General features: G+C 36.9%; 1 protein-coding gene across 13 annotated transcripts in view; it reads left to right on the top strand.

Moving 5' to 3' along the window:
- Positions 1 to 24225, top strand: part of FARS2 (phenylalanyl-tRNA synthetase 2, mitochondrial) — a 231807-nt gene that overhangs the window by 16948 nt on the left and 190634 nt on the right. The window contains exon 1 of one of the 13 annotated variants that reach the window (XM_064705337.1): positions 16256 to 16269. The exons of 9 other annotated variants lie outside the window; for them this stretch is intronic. Coding sequence is in view for 1 of the 4 variants with exons in the window: in XM_064705331.1 (XP_064561401.1) it covers positions 17409 to 17435 (27 nt within the window). In the remaining 3 variants the exon portion in view is untranslated. Of the gene's footprint in view, positions 1 to 16255; positions 16270 to 17334; positions 17436 to 24225 lie in introns of those variants that run through there. 3 more of the 13 variants (XM_064705331.1, XM_064705327.1, XM_064705335.1) reach the window with 3 other exon arrangements.

Below are 24225 nucleotides of genomic sequence, written 5' to 3'. Positions count from 1 at the left end.
TACACAATAGCTCTTCATAAACCTATCAACTTTTCTGTGTTAATTAACATCTCAATTTGTGATATATGGCATCTGAAATTAATTAAAGTGAAAAATCTCCCGATTTTGTGGTATAACACCTACCTTTCCACAACTAAATTCTGAATTACAGATATTCTAGATGTTTGGAATGAAAATCCATAACGTGATAAATAATTTTTAAAAAGAGCTCAAAATCAGTTAGTATTTCACTTTTGTAGTGTTGGTAGCCTGATGCAAAAAGAAAAGGAAAGGTAGGACCTTTACACGTACTACAGGTCAGGCGTAGACAAAGTAGATAGAAGTAAATAGTAAGTGCAGTTTCTGAAATTTGAGAAGTGGATATGTAAGTGTGAGATTTCTTTTTGTGTGACTTGTGAACCTTTAATATTTCCCAAGTTTTGCACATACAGTATCTGCTAATTTTCCCTTTTTGAAAACATCATTTAGGCATACTCTAGGTTAGCTTTTGTGTATTAGCAAGCAGATGTTTTGTGTGGATCTCTCTGTATGAGGAAATCATGGTAGGGAGAGCACTAAATCCAAATGACCATAATTAGGTTGCCCAGAGAAGTTGTTGAAGCTCTGCTGGAGACTTTCAAATCCAAGTAGGGAAAGTCCCTCTGAGTGACCTTCTTCGGACAGGGTTTTGAACTAGGATGCCTCCAGTGGTCTCTTTGAACTGAAATTATTTTGTGATCCTGTAGTTCTGTGAAGTACAGAAGTAAAGCTTGTATTAATTTCTAAAGGAGATTGATCCAGGGGTTATCTTCAAAACTCATCCCTAAGCTTAGTTCTGGGACCATCCCTCTCTTATTGTCATTAGACTTTACTTTCCTTGTGGGCAGTTTTGCTGCTTAGTGCACTGTATTTGCCATGAGAAGTTAGAAAATGGGGGATAGACCTTCACCATAACTGGTGCTTTAATTCTCTGCAGAACTTGTAGCTGAGATTTTAGGCAAGGTTGTGCATGTTATGAGTCTTTGATGGGGAAGAGAATCTTAGTTGTTTGATCCTGATATAAAGAACTCAGTGATTTTACTGTCCTGCAGCTCATACTTCTTTCTGAGATGACTAAGTTGGAATTTCTGAACCAAAAGAGAGGGCTTATGCATCCTGAAAGCAAGGTTCAGCTCAAACTCTTTTCCTTGTACAGTTCATTTGTTCAGCCCTGCAATTTTGTGAGGGTGTTTAAAATTTCATTTCTCTAATCTTTCATTAGTACTATAAAGCTCCTCCTTTGTGGTAACTGTCACTAGCAAGAGGTGAACAGTAGTTAATTACCCAATTTGAGAATTGGGTATCTGCTTTTCCCATTCCAGGGGAAATTACTGCAATTCCAAAATACAGTGGAGAAATGCAGCTCTTGCTGTATTTTCTGTATGTGTCAAAGATGTTTTGAGCTGTGGAAATATTCCAATATATGCTTCAACAATTAGCAGAGTGGGCCATCTGATGCAAATTTGATTGCTCAAGCATTACACTACATGGAAAATACTCTATGCAATTTGAAGTGGTTTGACAGAATAGGATATGTTTTTTTGTAGTCCACATTCCCCATGTGCACACCTGCAGAAAACACACAAACACACGGCCTCCCCACCCCACCACTGCAGCCAAACCATTTGCCTTTTGGAGTTCCTGCCTCAGGTGTGCATGGTCAAGCCAGAATCTGCACTTAAGTGACTGTATTCTGTTCCTGAAAGTATTCAAAGTACTTTGATTTTAAAAAGAATGCTTGTGATTTCATATCAAATTGTTTTCCATTCCTTGAAACATGAGGTGCTGTATAAAAAATAAAATAGTAGGGTTTTTTTGAGGCAAAGCATATGTAGGTAATATATTTACATTGTGAAACTATATCTTACTATATACATCACTCTTAAAATATAGTATCACTAGAATCAAAGATATGCACCTGTCAAACTGTACCCATTCAGAGCATCACTGATGGCACTATATAAAAATGTCATCATCAGATGTGAATACAGAATTTTTAGCAAACTGGGTTTGTGCTTCCTACTGATGGTTGCTATTAGAGGTTCCCTTCTGATGACACATCTAGCACCTTCTGATATTTACAGTCTGTGATTTGCATTTGGAACTAAACTTTTACCCTCACAGCAAGACAGACCATAAACAGAGTGAGATGTGAAGCAGCATTTCTGTAGAAAGTTTTTTGTGGAAATTCTTGAGAGTTCTCTGGTGATCCCAAAATAAATTCCTAGATACAAATATACCACAGCCTGGGGGATGAATGTGCACCAGGCACTGATGACTGCTGTGTAACGCAAGTAGCCTTGTGTCTTACAGTCATCATAATCCCTTCTTATATAAGATAATAAATAAACATAAGTACTTTTTAAAAGCTGATTCTTGAATATTCAGGGCTAAAGGGTCTTGGCTGACCAAGGGTCTGCTGCTTCTTGCAACAAGAGAGCTCTCTGCCATTGCTTAGCAGTAACAGAATATCTTACAAGTGGCATGAAAAACCTGAAAACCTCCTTTTATTGGCTACTGTAGGTGCTGCAGAAAAAGATGGTTTTGGGTTCTCTTCATGACTTCACTTTCTTTTTAGTAGCTGCAAGAAAAAAATACTCTATTTATTTTGTCAATGAAATGCTGAGTGCTCCAAGATGAGATTACCTCAACAGAGGAATGCACAACCTTTACTACAACAAACAGCTTTATCCAGATGACTTATTTGCTAAAAATAATTAAGGATGTCTAGGTAGCTGAAAACTCTCATCTACTGTGCACCAAGAGCATCTGGTTTGGTTTGTGCATTTGTTTGCTTTGTTCACAGAAGTTTCTTGATTTTCCAAGCCTGCCAAGAAAACCAGCAGAATTATTGAAGCAAAACTCCTCCTAGCATACTACAATAAGACCAAATAATTAGATTCACACCCTTAGAGTAGATACAGAGCTCAAAAGCAAAACCAAACACCCTTGATTGAGTTGACACAAGTTGATTTCTGGTGTAATATGGGAGAGAACAGTCAGTCTGTTTCACCTGTCTGACAGCAGGCTGGTTGGATCTTGCCGGCAGGACTGATGTCTTGGAAAAACTCGATGTTCCTGACTTAGAGTGGGAACTGAAGTAACCTGATGCCAGCATCAGCAAAGATTTCATGCATTTAATTTTTTTCCAGTGTGGCTTAAATAATTCCACTTCATTGTTCCATGTCCTTTGGAAGGAATTTTTTTTAAGCAGGTAGATATCATACTTTTAGAGCCATTTTTTCCCAACTACCTGTATTTGTCAGTAGAAAGAAGCCAAGATGAATTTATTAAAAACTTTTGATGGTACATGACAAAACTGGGATTTTATACTTACTGTGTTGTTGATTGCTCATTGATTGCTCTGTTTATATGAAATTAAGACCATTTTATAACTACTGGCCCTTTAGGCTCTGATTCAGATATTTAAACTGGAATGCATCCATCTGCTGCTTGTACTTCTATAAATTACAGTTTCCAGAAGTGTCATTTTTATGGGTGGGCAAGTTAGCAAGTTTTATTTTTGGTGACCATCAGTCATTCTGGTAACCTGGGTGGAGAGGCAAGGGAAGAAAAACTCTTCTTTTACAATGTAGAGAGGAGATACCAAATAATTCTGAATGTGTTCAAGAAAAAAAGATCAGTTATATAAAGCTGGAACCCTTTAAGGTTCTATGTGTGATAAAATTCCATGTCGAAGAGGAATCATCATAAAAGATCAAAAGCTGAACCTGCTTCCACTGAGACAAATGGAAATGTTTGTTCCTAGGGAGATTTATGAGCCTAAATTTTACAATCCTGAAATATTTTCAAGTCTGGGTAGAGTAACCCTTACTAACTAGCTGCTTTAAAAAGAAAATTATTAAACTTAGTGGGGTTTAGTTGTGTTTGTTTGTTTGTTTGTTTGGGTTTTTGGGTTTTTTTTAGTGCAAGGTTTTAGCAAAGTAAAAGGTTTTCAGAGATTAAAGTGTAGGAATATGTCTGGTTAGGTGATTACAATTTTTCTAAAATATATTTCAGTGTTAGGCATGCTAGGGGCAGGATGCTCTCCTCTGGGAGGTCCTCAGCAGACCATTATAAAAAGGATATGAAATTATGTCAGTGGAGTGATACCACTTAGAGGCATGTTTTTTCTTATCACAATGAGAACAGTTCAGTGCTTGATAAAATGAGAACATATGTTGTATCTTTAAAGAATTTATTTTGTACTGTTCTCAGAGATGTCAGGAGAAGGCTGTGGCACCAGCTGCCTCTGTTCATTCCTGTAGCATGGGCAAAATCTCTCTGCCATGACAATGAACCCTACTCTTGTTGGAACACACGTTTTAAATGTATGATGCAGTCAACAGAAGGAGGGAATAGAAGGAATCTTTTGCTGCTAACATTGAATGATTAACATTATAAAAGCTTTAAATTTTATCCTGGCTAATTTTTATAACAGAAATTAAACCATAAGGATGTCTGTTTCGCATTCAAATTTTCAGTGATTCAGGCTTTGCTGCAAGTGTTTCATAAAAATACTTATTTAAAAAACCCAAACCAGCTGTTTTAGTTGGACTAGAAAGGGAATGTCATGTGGAAAATGCTACAGTTAAAATCCTTGAAACTTTGTTATCTTTGGTGGAAGGCTTTGTTTGTTTAGATTTAAACTGAGCCCTCTGTTTGGTTTTGTATCAAAGAATTCCTGCTCTTTTTATTTCAAAAAGCGTGGGCCAGTTCACAGGTGAACAGAATTGTGTTGGTGAGTTTCTATTACTTAACTGTGTTCATGCTAAGACAGGGAGTACAAAGCAGCAGAAATAATGTGCGTGGTTGTACTGTGGTGTTGTCTTTTGTGATTCAGCTGGAAGAGCCAGCTGGTACTTGGTTGAGTCTATAGGAACCAGTGCAGTACCTGCTGGCTTTGTTTTGGTGAAGTGCTGTTTGGGAGTTTTTTAAAATCTGTTATAGGAACTATGAACTATGACCGCATGTGTACAGACATTTACAGAACTCTGGCTTATGTGGATATGAGTCTGCTCACATCTTGTGATTTCTGTCTCCTCAGAATTGCTTTCTGTTGTGTTCCTCTTTCCCTTCATGCATGTTTGTATATGCATATTTTAAGTTTCATTCTGTCATATTTTTGTCAGATGAAAGCCAAAATTTAGTGCAAAAACATTTATGTGAAACATTTGCAAAGTGGTAGTAGCTGTATACAGGCTGTGTACAGTGGTCTGTCCTGTTCTGGATAATTTTGTGTGAATCCAGACATATATTGCTTTTATGAAGGTGTTAGAATTGAAGATAATAAACAGGCCAGGGTATTTTCCAGTTGTATATGTCATGTATGAAAAATAAATACACCATTGAATCAAAAGTCCAGCTTGGAAGTGTCTCAGTTTTAGCAAGTTCAAATTGCTGTTCCATACTCCTACGCCTTCATTACATAAGCAGTGGTTGGAGTTGATAAAGGTTAGTGCTAAAGAGGCATTTTGCTTTCAAACTCATGAAGGCAGACCCATCTGCCTGCTTTAGTCTTCTCTTCCATGCCATTTCTTTTTGTAACAGTATGTTGAGACCTGAGCATTTCTCATTTTTCCTCCAGCCATGCCTGACCTCCTTTCTCAATCCACACTTAGCATCAGCAGAATGGTTACTCTTTGCCATTTGTGGTGGACAGTAGAGGAGGTAAACTGATCTTGTACCATGGTTCTTGAAGTTCTTTTTGAGTGGAGATGCCTTCTGCTGCTGTTACCTCCAGAGGAGGGCTTTTCAGGCTTTGAAGTGCCTCTCATTCAGGGTTTTGCTATCAGTCCATTCAGTTGGTCAGAAATATCTTTCTAAAGACATTTTGAAAGCAGTGGTAGTTGCAGAGCTTTTGCTTGTTTAAAAGGAAGTTATTGGAGCTTTCTGTCTTCATGAATTCTTACAGCTACTGACTTGCTCCATGCTTCCAAGGGTCATCTTAAAGCATTATTGTGTTCTCAGCAAATAGTTGTTAAGCCATGTAAGACCCAAATAAATATTTTAAACAAACAAGTCTGCTGAAAATGTGCCAAGGGAATTATATTCCTTTGTATTTTTTCTAGTAAGCGTTATTTATTAGGGTGAGCAGATGGGTACTGTTCATTTTTGGCATTCATTGATAAGCCTGCTACCTCTCCAGGTGGCACTACAAAAATGATAACACTGTGGCACTGCTCCCATTTTATTTTTATTTCTCTCAGGCTAGTTAGTCACCTGTCTCTGTTCTCCTCATTTAGAGCCATCTGCTGGATTCTTTTGTTTCTGTTTTTCTGATTTTTCTCTATTCTAAAGTCACGAAGGGATCTCCAACAGGGGCTGATGCAAAGTCTTTGTTGGCTTGCTGAGTATTGGACTCAAGGATATCTTCTTTTTATCATCTTCTCTGTAGCCAGCTTGCAAGTTTTATTTTCCCAGCCTGTCCTTATGAAGTAATCCATACAACACCGAGTTATTACTGGACTATTTTACCACTATGATGATTAATATCGGGGTTCCCTTACTTTTTTTTAAATGTAGAAATATTAAAAGAATGAAGAACTACTGAGAATCTGTCCTCTGTTGCATTTTGTTATCATGAGAGAACCCAAGAACATAAATCTGGCACACAGAAGTTGGACTCAATGGTCCTGATGGGTCCCTTCCAACTCTGTGGACTCTATGATTCAAAGTTATTAAAAGACAAACTTTATCTACATAAAATTACATTTTAAAAAGTTTAATGAATAATTTATTTCCTTTCTGAAGAGGCAAGATAGGCAATGTGCTTCTAAAATAGCAAACCTTTTATTGTGAGGATGGGAGGTTGTCTAGACTGTGTTTGGACCTAACTGTGGGACTAACTCACACCCATCATCAGCAAGCATTCGAAATGTATCACCTGGATTTGAAAATGGATGAACAAAACCCTGTACTTGACTCCACATGAAACATCTGTGCCTGAAGGGCCAGGTCACAGTTTCACAGCTCTGCTTCCCTGTGCTGTCCTACTCTTCTTTCCATCCTCCTTGCAACCTCATCCTTGCTTCCAAGAGAGCTCAGCTTTCCCGTCCCTTTGGAGAGCCAGTACTATGCTATTGGACTCTGTTACCAGGTTTCTAGTTGTGGTCATGAATTTTATTGTCTGATATGATATTAAAACTGATCCAGGCAATACTGGAAGAAAGGTGAACACAGATGAACATCTGTGCCTTAATGAACACCTAAACCTTAAATGGTTAAGCACATATAGTATGTGGCCACAAATATAGGAAAACCTGAGACATCTGATCATCTTTAACTCAGAATTACTTATTTGTTACTTCCTAGTTATTAAGATTATTGTATTATGTTGCTCTTAAAGTTAAATTGCACTGATATAATAGTATATATGCTATATGTTATATAGTATATAGATTTGAGTTTCAGTTCCAATTTGGCTTTCTTGAATATTTTTGCTAGAAAACAATAGAAATATTTTTTCTTGCAGACATCTGGGATGCCTTCTTCTTTTCCCCTCCAGGCATTATGCTGCAAGCACATCCTTTTGCAGCTCTTGCTCTCAGATGAATTTTATATTGAATATTGAATTTTATATTGAATATTGAATACTACCCAATAGTTTTCTTGACATGCCCCTGCTCTTTCTCCTCCGCCTATTAGTTGCAATGTAGTTTGTTCTGTGTAGCTGTTGAGAGTTTCTATTGCTACCTGCCATTTAATTAAGGAAATCCTTGAACACGCCATTATCCTCATTATGGTTACTGCATTCTTTTTTCATTACCTATCCTTATATCCATACTTGCTTCCCTTTGTTAAAAAATAGCCATTGTCACTCATATAGAAAGAACAGATAATAGATTTGAGGAGCTAAAGAGCCATGTTCTACATATTAGGTTCTGTGGTGGTGGTGGTGGTGGTGATAAGTTTTATAGTTTATTTTTTCTGAGTCTATAATATCTATTATATAATATCTATTTCTGATAGTGTAATATCTATTCTGTAATTTATTCTAGGAATAGATTATAGTGATAAGGCTACTGGATAATCAAGAGTGAAATATATAATATTTACATAATGTTGTATTTTTACAGAGTATTACTTGGTTTTTGCAACTTTTCTGCATCCCAGTTTGCCTCTGGGGAATTGCATATTTTATCCATGGCTTTGAACTGTTGATAACTGAACTTTTTCTCTACATGATTATTCTGGGTAATTACTTTGCGTTTCTGTAATATTGAGCTTTAAACTACAGTAAAATACTGAAGTGATGATAGCAGTAGTTTGTTGTTTGGGATGGAGAACCATGTCAACATAGTTGAATTTAGTTTGACCTCAATGATGCCCCTCTGCACTTTAAATGTCAGTCCAAAAGAAATTATGTTTTCAGGAAGAATTTCTATACAGATGGGAATTATCCCAGGTATGTGGATTTTAGCACTGATGATCTGAACCAGTGAACAGAGTATTCCACTTGTGTCAGCCAGATTTGCTTGAGGGAGAAGTTATATATATGTTTTCATCACTGGAGTCCATATTGTTTTTATTTCAGTGTAGGTCACCCACCACAATTTTGAAGTATGATATGGAAAGGTTTGGAGCCACTTTCTGTGGCTCTCCACTAGCCTCTGAACTGAGTCACAGGATGTCTTGGGTAATGAACAATTTGATTTTAATGCAAAAAACCTCTTAATGAATGTGACAACTGAGGACCTCATGTCTTTCTTCTCACTTCATTTCTCACAGTTCATTCTCTGTTCCAATTTTAGAGAAACCTGCCTAGTGGGTATAAAAAGGCCATCTTTTGGAAGGAGATCAAAAGTGTAAACTCCAAAGTAATCACTGGTAACAAGTATATCCCTTCCACTTTAAATCATAATACAAATGTGCCATTAGCTAAAGTATGGTGTATATAATGAATTATTTCCCTGAATCAGGATAACATATGTAGCTAATTACACTGAGGTATTCCTGCATCAGTTTATTTAATAATGTAGCAATAAAATGTTTAAAGAGGGTAATAAAACAATATAATCAAAGTGGAGGTTGACCCAAGTGCTTCATGAGTGCACATTTTTAATAGGTTTTGTGACAAAACTTGCTCCCGTTCTTGTTTGAGGCAAAGGAGCCCATCAAACTGAGGAAAATTTGAAAGAGAGAGATTGTCAGTTCTAGATTTCCCCCAGTGATGTTGCATATCTTTATTTATGTATAAAGTGTTCTCCTTTATTGCAGATGTTCTACTTTGTGCTTTTGAAAGCATCCTGCTGTCAGTTAGACCAGTGCACCTACATGAAGCTCCTGACCCATGGGTCAGTGCTCTGTGTCACAAAGAACTCAGATACCCTCATCTAATGAGGAACTTGTGGTGGAGAGGGGATGGTATGCTAGCATGGGAAATCTTGGCATAAGACTCATGTATTTTTGAAAAGGAAAGATGAAAACATTAAATTAGTAAACAAATATATAAATAAACGACTATTAAATATTTTAGAACTTCACCCTGCTTGGGAATTAACCTTAAAGAAGGTCATTTAGAGATGAGGTAAGTAGAGGGAAAATACATATAAACCTTCAGCTCTACAGGTCCTTAAAATACATGTTTTTCTCCTCCTTGTTGTTTTTAACATGAAATAACAAAGTTCAACTGTTACTGATGTGAAAGTAGGAGGGAGCTTTATATTATCTAGAGTGACAGAATGAGTGGGATGATCAGAAGGATTTAATCTATTCTTTCCAGTAACTTCTGTCTAGGGCAGGGCATAACTTGCAGAGATGTGTTCAGTCTGTGTGTAAATACTTCAGTCAGTGGAAATCATGTCGCATGTGCTTCCAGGTAATTTTACTGAAGAAGAGAGATTGGAGAGTACTGTTCCTTAGTTAACTAGAGAAAAGCATAAATGAGCAACAGCTTGTAATAAAATATATAAATATATAAAAAAATAAATACATATATAGTTTGTAAGAGTGTGTGTATGCACATGTATACACATATGTAAGTAGCACAGACATGAATGATTACGAGATGCAGCAAAAGTTTTACTGGCTTCTGGACAGTATCTATCCAAAATCAAGGCCTGTTGATGGACAGGAGAAAAATTCAATTTCAGCCCTGTCTTCTACCCCAACTCTACCCAAATAAGTGATTTTCTTTTCCAGATGCGTCCCTTTCCATTGTAGATGTGCTTTGGGTTTTTCTTGCCTTCTTTCCTCAGATGTTGAAAGGGATCAGAGTGTTCTCATATACTCAAACCAAGATTACAAACCATATATGCTTCATTTGCAAGAAACAAACATGGTGTTTCCTGGTGTCAGAGCTTGCTGTTTTTATTCATGTGTGGTAAAGCCAATAAAATGATACACTGACAGTTTCAAAATATTTTTTCTTTTTCTCCGTGTTTATAAACGAAGTGTTTTTGTTGGTGGCTGTATTTGCCAGCCACCATTGTTGTACTGTGCTTGGAAAATTGCAAATTTACATTTCTAAGCTTATTCCATAAGGAAAGTGTGTTTATATAATGAAAGCTTGGTTTCTGCTCTCATTTCCCATTCCAGAAGTTGGAGGTGTTAAGTACAATGCCCAGTGATATGAGATGCCCTTTAAAAATATGAAAATTAAAGAACAGGCATGTATGGAGAGCTCTGCTTTGTTCTTTGACTTTGTTTTCAGAACTGGGAGGAGGGCCTTTAGAGCTGGGCAGATTTCCTATATATGCTTCACTAAAATAGTCTCAAATCACAGGAAGAGACAAACTTAGTTTTACATGTCTGTTTTCTAACCATTTGTGGGGTTTTAGGTGTGACCAGAAAAAATACCTCTGATGAAGAAAATGTGATTTTTTTTTTTCTCCTCCAAATACCCCAAATAAGTAACCTTCCTTCCCCAAGTGTGAAAAAACAAATCAAGAACAAAATTCTGCTGAGTTTCTCTCTCTCCTGTCCTTTTTAATCTCTACAATTATTCCAGTTTATGATTGTGCCTTATCACTGTTTGTTCCTTCTAAAACTTTACAGGCTCTTTGAAGTAATCAGTATGAGTTTAGGGGTCACATGCATAGCCACTTAAACCTGTGCATTATGATGGGAGAAATTTCTATTAAACTTTATGGTGTGGAGATGAAGGCTTGTAAGATTTTCAATTAACCTGAAGGATTAAAGCCTTACAGCTATTGTTCCTGCTTTGTGAGAGGTGAAGAAATGGTAACCTGTTCATTAGATATGGGTAGTATTTAAGCAGGAAAATAATTCTGTTTTCTCACTACTTTGGGAATGAAATTACTAGTTACCTGTGAGGATTTGATAGATGCCAGAATAAAGGAGAGAACAATACTTAGCCAGGGCCTGCATGAAGGATACTTGAATGAATAAATATCATGACACTGGAAAATAGATGTACCAAAATAATATTTATTCTGGTTCACTGTGCATGTGGTATGCATAACAGGTTAATCTGAGGCAAAAACCCAGAAGGATTAAGAATTTGGGTGCTATGGGATGACAGGGCAAGAATAGCCTGGTGGTTTTGTTCTGGAAGCTTCTCCAGGAAGTGATTCAGAAGCGAGGCCAAAAATTAAAAAAATCTCATCAACTGATAGAAGAAAAACTTTGGTTCTTCAGGACTGACTGTTTTGCTCCAACCCGCTAAAGCCATTATGGAGACATTTAAAGAATTACAAAGATGTTGAACAGTATAAATGCTTTGCTGGGTTGGTGTCAGGTCACACAGCAACTTAGGTGGGAAACTAGAGACCAGAAGAAAATTAGAGAATTGAAAGATATTTATTGTAAATAAATGATGAAAGGCTGTGGCCAGAGATGGTAAGATGTTTAAAAACAGTAGAAGGATGTGGTTATGTAGGAAAGTGTGCTCGCTCATTCCTATGCCTGTGTATGAGTTTCTTGTACTGGGAGAGAGGAAAATAGAATATAAGGCATAACTCAATTAGATTAAAAAGTTGAAAAGAAATAATGACACACAAGAAGAGTGTGTCATTGATGATCTTTTTTTTTTTTAATATTGGCATAATGCTCTAGGGGAAAAGAATATTAAAACCAAGCAGAGTTAAATAGGCTATTGAACATATGTAATAAATATATAAGAGAGATGGAGTGGGTTTGAAAGAAGGTAAACCAGAAATTGTTTTATATTAATCTATGAATTCTGAAAGGAGGAAGTGAAGACTTTTGTTTTCAAATGGTGTTGTCTCTGTCTCTGCCTATTTGCACCTCACTGTGCTGTCTGATAACACCCTCTAGGTGGTGATGGGGGATTCCAGCATGTTTAGTTTCCCCTGACTCCATGATTTAGAATAGATATCTGGTGTGGGTTTGGGTTTGTTTTTTTAAAAAATATATATAAAGTTATTTTTGACAAAGTGTTGGCATAATTGTAGGTGGTGTTTGAGCTAGTGTAGATTTAAACATTTAGATGATAAAATCAAAAGCAGTCATGAAGAAAATGGCCTGTTACCCTTTACTTAAAACACTGCATGGATACTGGAGCCTTTATTTCATAAGGAGTTATGAGCATACAGCAGAATATTTCTAGGCAACTCATTTCTGGTAGGGATTATGTAAGTTTTGACTTTGCTTTTCTTTGGGTTTCTCAACAGCAGGACACTGCTTCAGAGATGTACAGTTTCCTTTCCTTAGCACAGCTAAAAGCCACTACTTTAGCTCTCTGGTAGAGTAAAAAAAATGCAGTCCTTACACCAGAGAGCGCTAGGATTTCTTTGATTTGCAAATAGTTGCAGCTGCCCTGTTTGGAAAAAAACTAAACAACCCATCACCCCCACATACCTGCTATAAAAAATAGATTGCCATTTAAAGAGTATTTTTGGCTTGTCATATGTAAGAATGGAAGTCAGCATGTTACTGTTTGTTTGGGGTTTTTTCTTTTTGAAAACTGAAATCTGGATTATTTTTAAAAACACTGAAAGAAGTTGACTAGTCATCCTTCCTCTTGAAAATACCAAGGTATTTTGAAACATTCTGCTGGACACAAAGCATATGGCATTATCTCTAACTTTTTTATTTGTGATGGGGATATGTTGCTTTGCTTTTTGTGGGGTATGTTAAAGATGGTATTAACATTAAGCCTGGTTGCTCAGGCTTAGTGTTAACCATGCTTTAGAGGAAATAGCGGCCAAAAAAAAGAGATGGAAACCTGATTATTGCATTATTATTCCAGTGTTAATGTGATGCTGCAATCCCTTTATCATCTCTGTGGCCCTTCCCTGGGCTTGGCTGGGAAGCCCAAAGCTAGGCACAGCAATCCAGGTGTGACTTTGCTGGTACTGAGCAGAGGAGAAGGATCAGCTCCCTTGGCCTGCCGGCAGTGGTCTTCCTAATGCAGCTCAGGATGCTCTAGGCCTTTCTTTGTGTGACTGGCTCACAGCCAGCTTGTTATCCACCTGGACCATCAGCTCTTTTCCTGCAAAACTGCTGCCCTGCTAGCCACACCCCAGCATATACCAGTTCTTGAGGTCAATCCTCCCCAGGAGCAGGATTTTGCTCTTCCCTTTGTTGAACTTGCTGATGTTCTGTTGGCCCATTTTCTCAGTGTGTAGTGGTGCCTCTGAGTGGTGCCACATTTATCTGGTTTATCAACAATGCTTCCCAGTTTTGTGTCATCTGTAGATTTCTACTCGGTCACGAATGGAGATGTTAAAATAATATTGGACCATGTATGGCCCCTGGACTGTTTGCAGCTGATAACAATCTCCCAAGGCTGACAGTTCAGCCTGTGTCCAGTCCACCTCACTGTCCACCACTCACTGCCCTTTTTTTGTCACTTTCTTTATGAATATGTCCTGGGAGGCACTGTCAAAAGCCCTGCTAAAGTCAGGACCAACATATGTCCACTTCTCTCATCTGCCAACACAAAAATCTCTTTATGGAAGGCTCACAGGTGTATCAGACATGATTTCCCCTTCATAAATTCAGGCTGAAGTCTCCTAATCACTTTCACATGTTCTGGAATTTATTTCCAAGATTACTTGCTTGGACACCTTCTAAGGGATTGAGGTGAGCCTGACTGGCTTATAGTTCTCCAGATCCTCCTTCTTGACCTTCTTGAAAATAGGACTGACATGTCTTCTCCCAACTCTGTTTTCAGCTAAACTTACTAAGGGAAGACCTTTAGAATGCAGTTTCCTTTTTATGATGTGCCTTGCTTGTTATTTTTATAAGGATACTTAATTTAGACACTGCAAATAAAATAATATTTTTTTGCTGATTTCAACTTTACTATATGTTGATCAAATCTTCATTTTAGGGCTTGAAGCAGCTCTAAATATAAATAAGGCCATATACTAAAAGTAGTGTACTATATCTTGTTAATTTTTTTCCTCTCTTCCACTTCATTAGCTGAAACCAGCCCAGGTTAATTGAGACTGGGAACTCTATTCCAGACTACCATCTTTAGAGAGTAATCAGTTTTCCTGAGAGAATCACTTGAAGATTGTTAGGGAGGACCCTTGCAAAAGCCTTCCTTTGATGCACGCCAGAAATCATTTATGTGAGCTAGCAGCTCCCTACTGCCCATCAGTATGAAACTTAGCAACCTTTATTCTGGTCGTGGGAGGGGGGGCTTGAAGATTGGTGTGAGCAAACCAGGACATCAGTCAAGCTGAATTGATTTAAATCATAATTAAAAATGAATACTTTAAAAGAATAGAGAAGCTTTTGTGTGTTATATGTTGTTTTCCTTGAAAATGCTTGGTTTTCACCATCTGGAAAAAAAGTGAAATTAGTTGCTTGCTAAGTAATGTTAGTGCTTTATGCTAAAGTAAGCTCTTTTTTTTCACTTTTAAGCAATTATACAATCTAACACAAATATAGCTTAGCTTTCTTAATATTTGTGCATTCTAATTTTATAAGGTAATGATTGATGCATTTCCTGCTTACCAGCTAATAATTAATTTTAATTTGGGACATTTTGATGGAAATTTGAATTCAATTAAAAGTACAGAAACCAAAGAGTATACACTTTCCCCCAAAACCATAATTCACATGGAAAACTACTGAACAGGCAAAACAAAGGCGGTATCTTTATTGAATGAAGCAAAATGTTTCTGGATATTGTGGTCTGCTAGTTTTTATAATTAATGAAAATCATCTTGAGCAGGAAAGGTACAGGTGGTTTCAATCTTACAAGATAATTATGATTTTTCTTCCGGAAAAGTTAGTCATAAAATATGAACTATGAAGTGTCACAAAGGGGTTTATATTATCTTCCATGTTTTTTAGAGTCATTTTAATCTATGGTTTATTGTAATAAGCAAGTATTTCCAGATGTAAGCAGGTGCTTATTTTACTATGCAGGAAATTAGTGTTCCCCAGCTTTATTCTTTATACAACTGTGTTTTGTTGGTGGAGTCAATTATTGAGTATATAAATTTTTATTTTTGTTTTAGATCTTATTTTGACAAAAGAAAAAATACAGAGAAACTTTTTAAGGACTATATTGGTGTTGCTCCTTTTTTGTGGGCTGTATGAGATAAGGAGTGTGCATGGATGCGCAGACCTTAGAATATAGTTCAGGATTCAACACAGAATTTGGTTTGGGTTTCCTCCATTCCAATGATAATTTTCTGTAAGGGAAGGAACGGATTCTTAACCTGCCTTAGGCAGATTCAGAGATTTTTTTAAAGTTCCACCTTGTCCGCTATTTGCAAGTAAGGAGACACCTTTTCGTGGTTTGGGTCTCTGATGCCTGGGCCAGCAGGTCTCTCCTTCATGTCTGAGGTGCTCATCCCCTGACATACCTGGACAGGAGGCTGCAGGATCATCTCCTCTAGTTACATTAGAGGAGGCTACCTCAGACTTCATGCCATCTGAAATTCAGACCAGTAGATCTGTTTCCTGGGACACACTGCATGCAGTCAAACCCCAAGATGATGAAGCTGTCAGGAGGAATCAGCAATGACTGAAGCAATTGGTTGCTATGGCTGTTGCAACATGATTGCTTTCTGTGCTGCTTTACTGCCGTACTCTGCAGGCACACAGTTTGTGGTAATTGGGAGTGGGGCTGTGATGGAGCCTCATCCCTAATGGGCTACAGCTGTGCAGGACAGATGAATAATATTGAAGGTAACAAGACAGGGAGTGCTGAGGTGCCCTGACCAATCACAAAGGGAACAGAGAGCACACAGGTGCAGTGCATGAACATCAGGGGTGTAAAAGGTTGGGCTAAAGGATGGGAAGGGTGGGTGCTTGAAGCTGTTTGGTGTTATGGTGTTATTCTGTATGGGCCAATGCTTTCTGGTATTGTATGGTGATGCTCTGTGTATTGTGGCTGTCTCAACTGTGGCATATGCTGTGACATTATTTGTGTGATGAATTAGGCCTAAGATGCTTAGGGGTAAATTAAGAATAGTAAAGTGTAAATATATGGCTCTGTAAATCTAGCTCAGAATGTGCATTCTCTGAAAGGTTAATATAATATGTAATAGTTGATGGAAGAGCTGGCAACTCACATAAAATAGCTTCTAAGAGCTATCTGCAAGCTTACTTCTGTTGCTAACCAAAAAATCTGATTTCTTTATTTTCATGAATATAATGTGCAATTAAAATGAAATTATTTGTAGAGGTAAAATCTGTGATATTTGGAATTTGTTATGGAAGCCTTGTAATCTTTCAATCAAATTAATAGCCATATCCAATGTTGTTTGCTAGGTATATTGAGTGTTTATGTTATATGTGTGCAGATAGAATGTTTTTGTTACTTTGGCAGTATTTCTTGTCTGCTTTCAAGTAGCTTTCTGTGGTTTGAGAATAGACTTAATGTTTATTCTGAATATTTCAACTTCAATATTAAAAGAAAAAAAAAAGTTTTGCACCTTTGGTATTGAATACTTTTATTCACAATGAAATGGAACAGCCAGTGCAGAACTAGTTGCTAGGGAAGGCAAGATGATTCTGCAGTTACTTAGCTTTCCACTTCTGTCTGAAGGCACATCCTTTACCTAAACTTGTGAAGTCTGTAAATTTTTTGGGCTGTAGTTTTTGGTTAAAGATTTTTTTTTGACAGAACAAACATAAATTGCTATTTTGCAAACCAGTAACATGGTTATCCTTTCAAAATGACTTCTGAATTATTCTGCCAGCTGATGTGTTCCTATACACACATTCATGCCTTCGTGTATTTGAATAATGGAGATCCTGAAGGGAATGAGGACTTAATTTAGAAAGTGATTCTTAGAAAATTCTGGACACATGGGTTACAGCTTTATGTAGGACTTGATTATTTAGTTTCCTCTACAAACAGGTGGCCTTTGGCTTTGCTGACTGCTTTCATTAAGCCATTAACTGAGATGCTTTTAAACAGATACCTTTTCTACAAACATGTTCAATACTGATGGTACTGGTGCAGCCAAATCTGACATGCAGGAAGAACTGAGCTGATGAAATTAACAGATGCTATTCAGATGGTAAGCGAGTGTTCTAAACTCTGTTCTGGTGCTTTTCAACAAGTGCATGTAAAAGGAAATGAACAGTTTTATTGAGCAAGTAGTTTGTCAGCTTTTAATGGAAATTGTTATTATTCTGTAACACTAATGCTGCTTCATCATCAAGTATGTCTTTTGGGGGCTAGACCTCTTCAGCACTGCCAAAACTGATTTTGCTCTGTTGCTCTGTGCAGTTCATTCACACAAATAAATGAGAAGATGCTAGAGGGGGAGAAGGTGTCTAGGACAGTTTTGTCAAATGAAGACAGATCTCCTTCTTTTCTTTCCCTCCAGATTCCTGTCCTTATTGTACTAAAATTCATTTAACGAATTGGCAAAAGAAGGTTTTGCATAAAACTTTGAACTGTTGAATTGTTACATAATTTTTGCATTAATTTGCCAGGCAGAGACCAAAAAAATCTAAAAGAATGTGTACATGACTTAAGGCAAAAAATCGTAGGAAGATGATTTCTTCTTTCAAAAAAGATCTCTGTAATTGTAGAATAATTCTTTAAAATGGCAAGTTTCATCCATTATTCCATGGAGTCCACCATTGAAAGGGGAAATGCAATGGGAGATCTGTTAGAAGTCATTTTCAGTTTAGATTGCTGTAGTCATGGACTGGTATTTGCAGGTGAAAAAAGCTTTTCCCATTTCTTACAAACTCTTACACCTCTGTTGTAGGTGCTTCAAGCAGGGACAATTATTTTGCAAGTTGGTGTTGTTTTAATGTGCAGATGAAATGGTTTCACGATTTAAAATTGTAAGGAAAAAATATCTATTTTAGGTTAAAATCTGTGGATTGTTCTTCCCCCCTCACCTTTTGCCATTGACATGAAACTCTTCCTTTGCAGACAAATCATATGGTTTAAGTTGTGCACCATGGAATATAAGGATGTGAGTTCTTAGTAAATTTTTCCTGGGTTGTGCACATGCCTGTAGCTCCAGAAGAGGGCATGATGAAGCGTGGTGGATCACGTAGCACTTGGCCAGTTTCAGGTTGAGCTTGTATTCCAGTAGAGCTTGTATTGTCCTTGAGCTTGTATTCCACAGTAGAATCAAACATGAATCCAGTTGAAACTCCAGTAATTAAAATATAGTCAAAAGATAGATACTGCAGGCCTTTAGGGTGAGTCTTAACTTCTTTGGGGTTTCAGAAGGTTTAGAAATTGTATTGCTTAGAGCTTCATTTTTCTTGAGTGCAAAATTACCTTCATTTTCACCCTGTGTTGGTAGCCCCTGGAAGCTTTATGCATTGACATGCTGAGCAGAGCTGAGAGAGTTTATGATTTTAATGGAAAGAGTGAAAAACTAGCAGAGTCTAAGATGATACCAGGACAGACTCAGTGGGGAAAAAGGGAATGGTTGGGTATGAAATGGAAATTTGGGGGATTTGAGACCCCATGTGACCTGTGAACAAGTGCCCCAGCATGACATATATAGTTAAGATTTTAGTCAGCAGAATGGTGATTACTTATGCCATACAGTCTGAAAGTTTTACCATCACTTCTATAGAGTAGTTTGTATGGCAACTGTTGTTGCTTGTGAGTCATAAGTAGTAATCTGAAGTTCCTATCAATAAAATTTTATGCTATACACTCGACATTGTATTTGATATACAGAACACCAAAAATGTTCTACAGGAAAGTTTATTTACTAACAGTTCAGAGGGTTTTGCATGTTTATTGTTGGTAGTTTTCATTTTCTGCGTCTGTAAATCTACGCTTTAGTTATTTCATTGCTATATATAGTCAAGAAAGGAAGATATTTTAAAACACATATAAAAAGCCTGTAAGTATTACTTGTAGTAAAATTCAGTATCTAAACAAAGTGCATCTAAGATTTAGTGCCTTGAAACTTTGCAGTTTATAGGAAACTTTACAGGAGATAAAAAACATGTGCTCTGCAGTGGATGAAAGCTGATAACTTTTCCCATATGAAAAATATGGGATTTTAAAAACAGATTCATGATTTAAAACATTATAAATATGATTATAATGGTATGTTGCTTGTCCTGCTCCAAAAGTTAGATTAATTCTGGAAGAGGAAAGCCTTAACTTTTGTGGTTATAAATTAAAAAAAAAAAACCCAACCCAAAACATTCCTGAGGTGTTTGCTTTAGCAGTCAAGAAGTAATCTGCTTGCCAAGTGACTGCTTTTCTATCACTGGTATATGCAATTTAAAAAAGGACTATTCTACTTCACAGAACTGATAGAGTGCAGGAGAGAAAGGGGTTGTTTTCTCTTCTGGATATGTTTGCGATGGATACCCTTCATGTTCTCTTTGTGTTCCTGATGGAAAGATCAGTGGCGAGTCTCTCAGGAGAAGAGACAAAAACATGTTGGAGAGCATATTGGAAATGCTTTTGATGCTGTTGATTGCATTATATTTTGTTATTAAGTCTGTTGTGGAGCTCTCTCTCCTGCAAAATGCATTAAATAGTCATGTGGGGTTTTTCATGCCTGGGACTTTAAGAATTTTTTCTGTACTTGGTTTCTTTCCAAAAAAAAAGGAAAGTTGATTCCAAGCTGCTTTATAAGAGGGCCTATTATCCTATTCTTTATCTTGCCTTGGCCTTCTCTGCTGTTATTGGTAAGATGCTAGATTAGTAATTTTGCTCCTAGCATAGTAGATTCTGTGATTATGTAGAAGTGCACCTTGAAATGTTCTCCTCACTGGAGGAGCCCTCTGTGATGTGCCATGAGAAGAATTCCACCTTAGGAATTATGGTTCTAGATTTTTCAGCTGTTCCTAAAATTTGTCTTCAGATGACTTATAGGTATTTGAAACACATAAAAATACTAAATGGACTGGCTCATACCATGTATCTGACATCTTGCACAACTTTTCCATGGTTTTGAGCATTTTTCAATAGGACACAGCTGCTACTCAAGTGATATTGTTAAAAAAGGTCTTTACTTAATGACACAGGATAGATAAAGGAAAACAACTTCCTTTTTTCTCTGCTTCTGCCAGTGTCCACTTGTATTGCTTTCTTTTTTTGCCCTGAAATAAAGTAGTATACACAGTGAAGCATCATTTCTGAATTGCTTGGGTGTGAACATCAGCTGTAATTAGTTAGGAGACATTTCTGTTCATATCTTATAGTGATGGGCAAAAGTGAAAGCATTGTGAATAAATTCAGTTATGTTCCTTGCTTTTCTATGTGAATATCCTTAGAGGTGTTGGAGTAACAAATTATAAATTAAAAAACTTGTCGCTTTAAGAAAAGGAGAAATATTTTTTAAGTCCTTCAAGCAGTAAAGTCACAGGCATCATACAGGTTTGTGCTGTACTTAATGTTTAATCTCACTGTAGTGAGGAGTGCTGTCAAAATGAAATGTAAGTATAAAAGACTATTGGGCTAGGAGGAGGAGATGACCTTCCCAAAGTCATTTTATATTTCAGTAATATCAGCTGAAATATTGACTCTTGAGTATTGTATTCAGTTTCAGTCCCCTTATTCTCTAAAATGAGATTGAAGAGAAATTAGTAGAAGTTTTTCAAGAACCCAATTAATGGAAATGATGACTTCTGTGTGAAGGAATACTGAGAAGAGAAGTTAAAACATCACAATATGTATGACTGCTGTTTGAAGAATGGAATAAAAGTAGTATCTTGTCAGCTCATTATAATCCATTAATTCCAGTGGAAATTTTTACCTAGACCAGCTAGAAATCCTACAAGAGTAGCATGAAATTATGGATGGAAAAGCCTAGTCCATATGGATTTTCCTGCATATCCTCTGCTGTGAAACAAGATGAAGAGAATTATTGAAATACCGCCATAATGCATTTTAAGTGAACCAGGTAGTGTTGTTCCAACACAATTAGCAGCTGGTGTCCCAATGGCCACTGCAGTTTTTCTGTCATCATATTTCCATCTATGCAAAAAACTGCTGAGAAATTTTGTTGTAATAGGGAAGGAATAATGTTGTGTTGTTTTGTTTACTGATAGTATGGAGCTAACTGTGGCTGTCAGTGAGCACTCAAACTTTCTTTTTAAAAATTGCTGTGAATGTTTGTACTTTTGCCAGTTAATCTGAGAGTAGGAATGCCAATGAGGAGAATAAAATATGGAAAATAATGCTGTGTTTTATATAGCACCTGCCATATTCTAGAATGTTAGAGCACTTACTAAATAGATGCTGAGATGGATAAAATATGACAGTGCCTATAAGCAAATACATCACCTGCTAAGCTTTCAGCAATATAACTGGCATAAAGCCATGAGCACCATTAAAACTGCTACTGAAACAAAGACTTGGCTAGGCCTCTAAGGAAAAAGCCCTTAAAATGTGCTTCATTAAAAATTGTGATAATGATCATAGAAATTATAACAAACCACAATAAGACTGGAAAGACCTTGAGATACTGACTAGTCTGGCCCCCAAAGCAGGTTGAATTTTACACCTGTTTCTTTTTAGCACAGCTGTTTAGAAATCTGCATGAAATAATGAAACTATAATAGGGTCTGTACAGGCCCTCTCTTACAACATGTCACTGTGTTTGTAGCAAGACATCTCCTTTATAACTTACACAAAGTTTTTAACTTTTGTTTTGGTGTGTGAATTGCTGCATGTCCTAGCCTGGGTGCGATGGAGACAAGGTTAATCCAAAGAGTGTTCTATTCTTTCAGATCTGATGATGATGGTGAAAATGCCTTTAGTTAGTTTCCTCTCTGGCTATATAGTCCTAGTATTTTCAGTCTTTCTTCATAATTTCTTCTTTGAGACTTGTAATTTCTGCTACTGTCTTTGGACGCTTCAAATTGTTTTGTATTTTTTTGTAAAGATTATGCCAAAAATTTGACTTATTTATTCCTTCCTGCTAAACAGGACAGGAATGCTTCCTATTTTATGTGGTAGATATTCCTGTTTATGTAGTCATGTGATGGCTCTTTCCTGTTTTTTGAATCACATTTTGAACTTTTATGGAGCTCATGGTCTATTAGAAGCCTTGATTCCCCTCTGAGGAAAATGTTGTCTAGCAGTTTATTTGCTCTGCTGTTGGTATGCAGCTGGCTTTGACAAAGTATGGAAAGTTGTGTTTGCCCCTGACAAATTGTTCTGTTATTTTTTGAGCACTTCTCTAGTTTGACAGAATGATTTTGGGTTCCAGCCCTGTTATCCAGCATACCTGCAGTGTTGATCTGCAGATTTAAGCGTGTCCTCTGTTCAGTTCTGTAGGTTGCTAATGGAAACACTCCCTGAAACTGGACCAAGTTCAGATCCTTGCTAAAACCCATTCAGCAAACCATCTTGTGTTTGACAGAGAGCTATTAGTGATTTTTTGGGTTCATAAAATAAAATTTTTTCATTCACTGGTAGTTTTCTGTAGAAAAACACCTGCTTATGAGAAAGCATGTCTGGGGGAGTCAGCTGCCTTTTCTTTGGTAATACAAGCTGGAAAGCCTAGAAAGAAAATTAGCAATCTTGTGGTTTCTGGCCTGTGCTACCGTTTCCCCACCGTTTCTCAGTGGGATAGAACAAAAGCTGAATTTTTTAATGATCTGGTGATGCATAAGGAGCGAGTTGGAATAGTAAGTGCAGAGCAAGACTTGATTTTTACTAAATGGTCTCATGGCACGAAAAGAAAAGTTGGAGGTGCTTCTTTGCACATTAGTAGCTTCCTATTTGCCAATAGTTGAATAGTCAGATAAGGATATTCTGTGACAGTTTTAGTAGCTTTAATAATCAGGCTTCATTTGGACTCCTGTAATTACTGGATGCTTATAACAATGCCGATTGCAGTTGGTATAGAAGAGACAAATATGAAAGTATCCTTTCAAATATCAAAGCATAGTATTTTGTTTCAGAACTCATATTTCACTTCTTCACTGGTGTGTGTTTTGTGTCGTTTGTATCTATAGGAAGAAGCATGTCGTGGAGTAAATTGTATGTCCTGAAGGCATTATGTGACATACTGAAAAATATGCAGAATTCAATGTAAAATTCCCTTTTTTTTTTTTTTCCAAGGGAGAGAGGGCCAAACACAGCAGCATGACTACAGCTAGACGTAAAGTCATTGGTATTCTTATGACAGATGATTACTTGTTTGCCTGTGGAATTGAAACAAACACTAATTAAGATAAATCTAAGTCTGCTGATATTTACACTAATTGCCCACAGATTGCTAATAATAAACTTGTGGTTTTTGAGGGAAATAATAGAATTTTGCATGACAGTTGTACTGAGTACACTAGATTTGATGCGCATGGAACTTAAATTGAGTAAGGTGTGGACACCTTTAGGATGTAGATGAACGTGGTAATTATTTGAACAATTGAATGCAGGACATTCTTAAGGATATGTAATTTTATTTACACAAGATATTTTTGAGTGTACCTGGTATGTCAGAAGGCTATGTTCTAAAGTTCTCAGTAAACAGATTCCAGTTCAGGCCTTAAGCTGCAAATTCCTGCTGTGTGAGATACATCCAGTGCAGGATTCAGGTGTCAGAACTGTGCATGATTTTGTAGTTATCTTTGTAGGGCTGGCAATGAGTTGGGTACCACCCTTCTCAAAGTGGTGAATTTCAGCCTTAAGTGTGAATATATGTCATCATTGGACACACCAAAAGATATATTTATTATTTATTTTGCAGTTTATAACAAACTTGTAGAAAGTGCTACAAAAAGTGCATCAGGTTAAAAGACTGCTGAAATTTACCTCTTGTTTTTCTTATGAAATATTATGATTTACCCACTTTACATGGTATCCAATTAACCATAAGAGCAGAGAAGTTATATGAAAGAGACGTTAGAAGAGCT

Source organism: Zonotrichia leucophrys, chromosome 2, assembly GCF_028769735.1.
Source record: "Zonotrichia leucophrys gambelii isolate GWCS_2022_RI chromosome 2, RI_Zleu_2.0, whole genome shotgun sequence".
Lineage (NCBI taxonomy): Eukaryota > Metazoa > Chordata > Aves > Passeriformes > Passerellidae > Zonotrichia > Zonotrichia leucophrys.
This window is presented reverse-complemented; position numbering and strand designations above follow the sequence as displayed.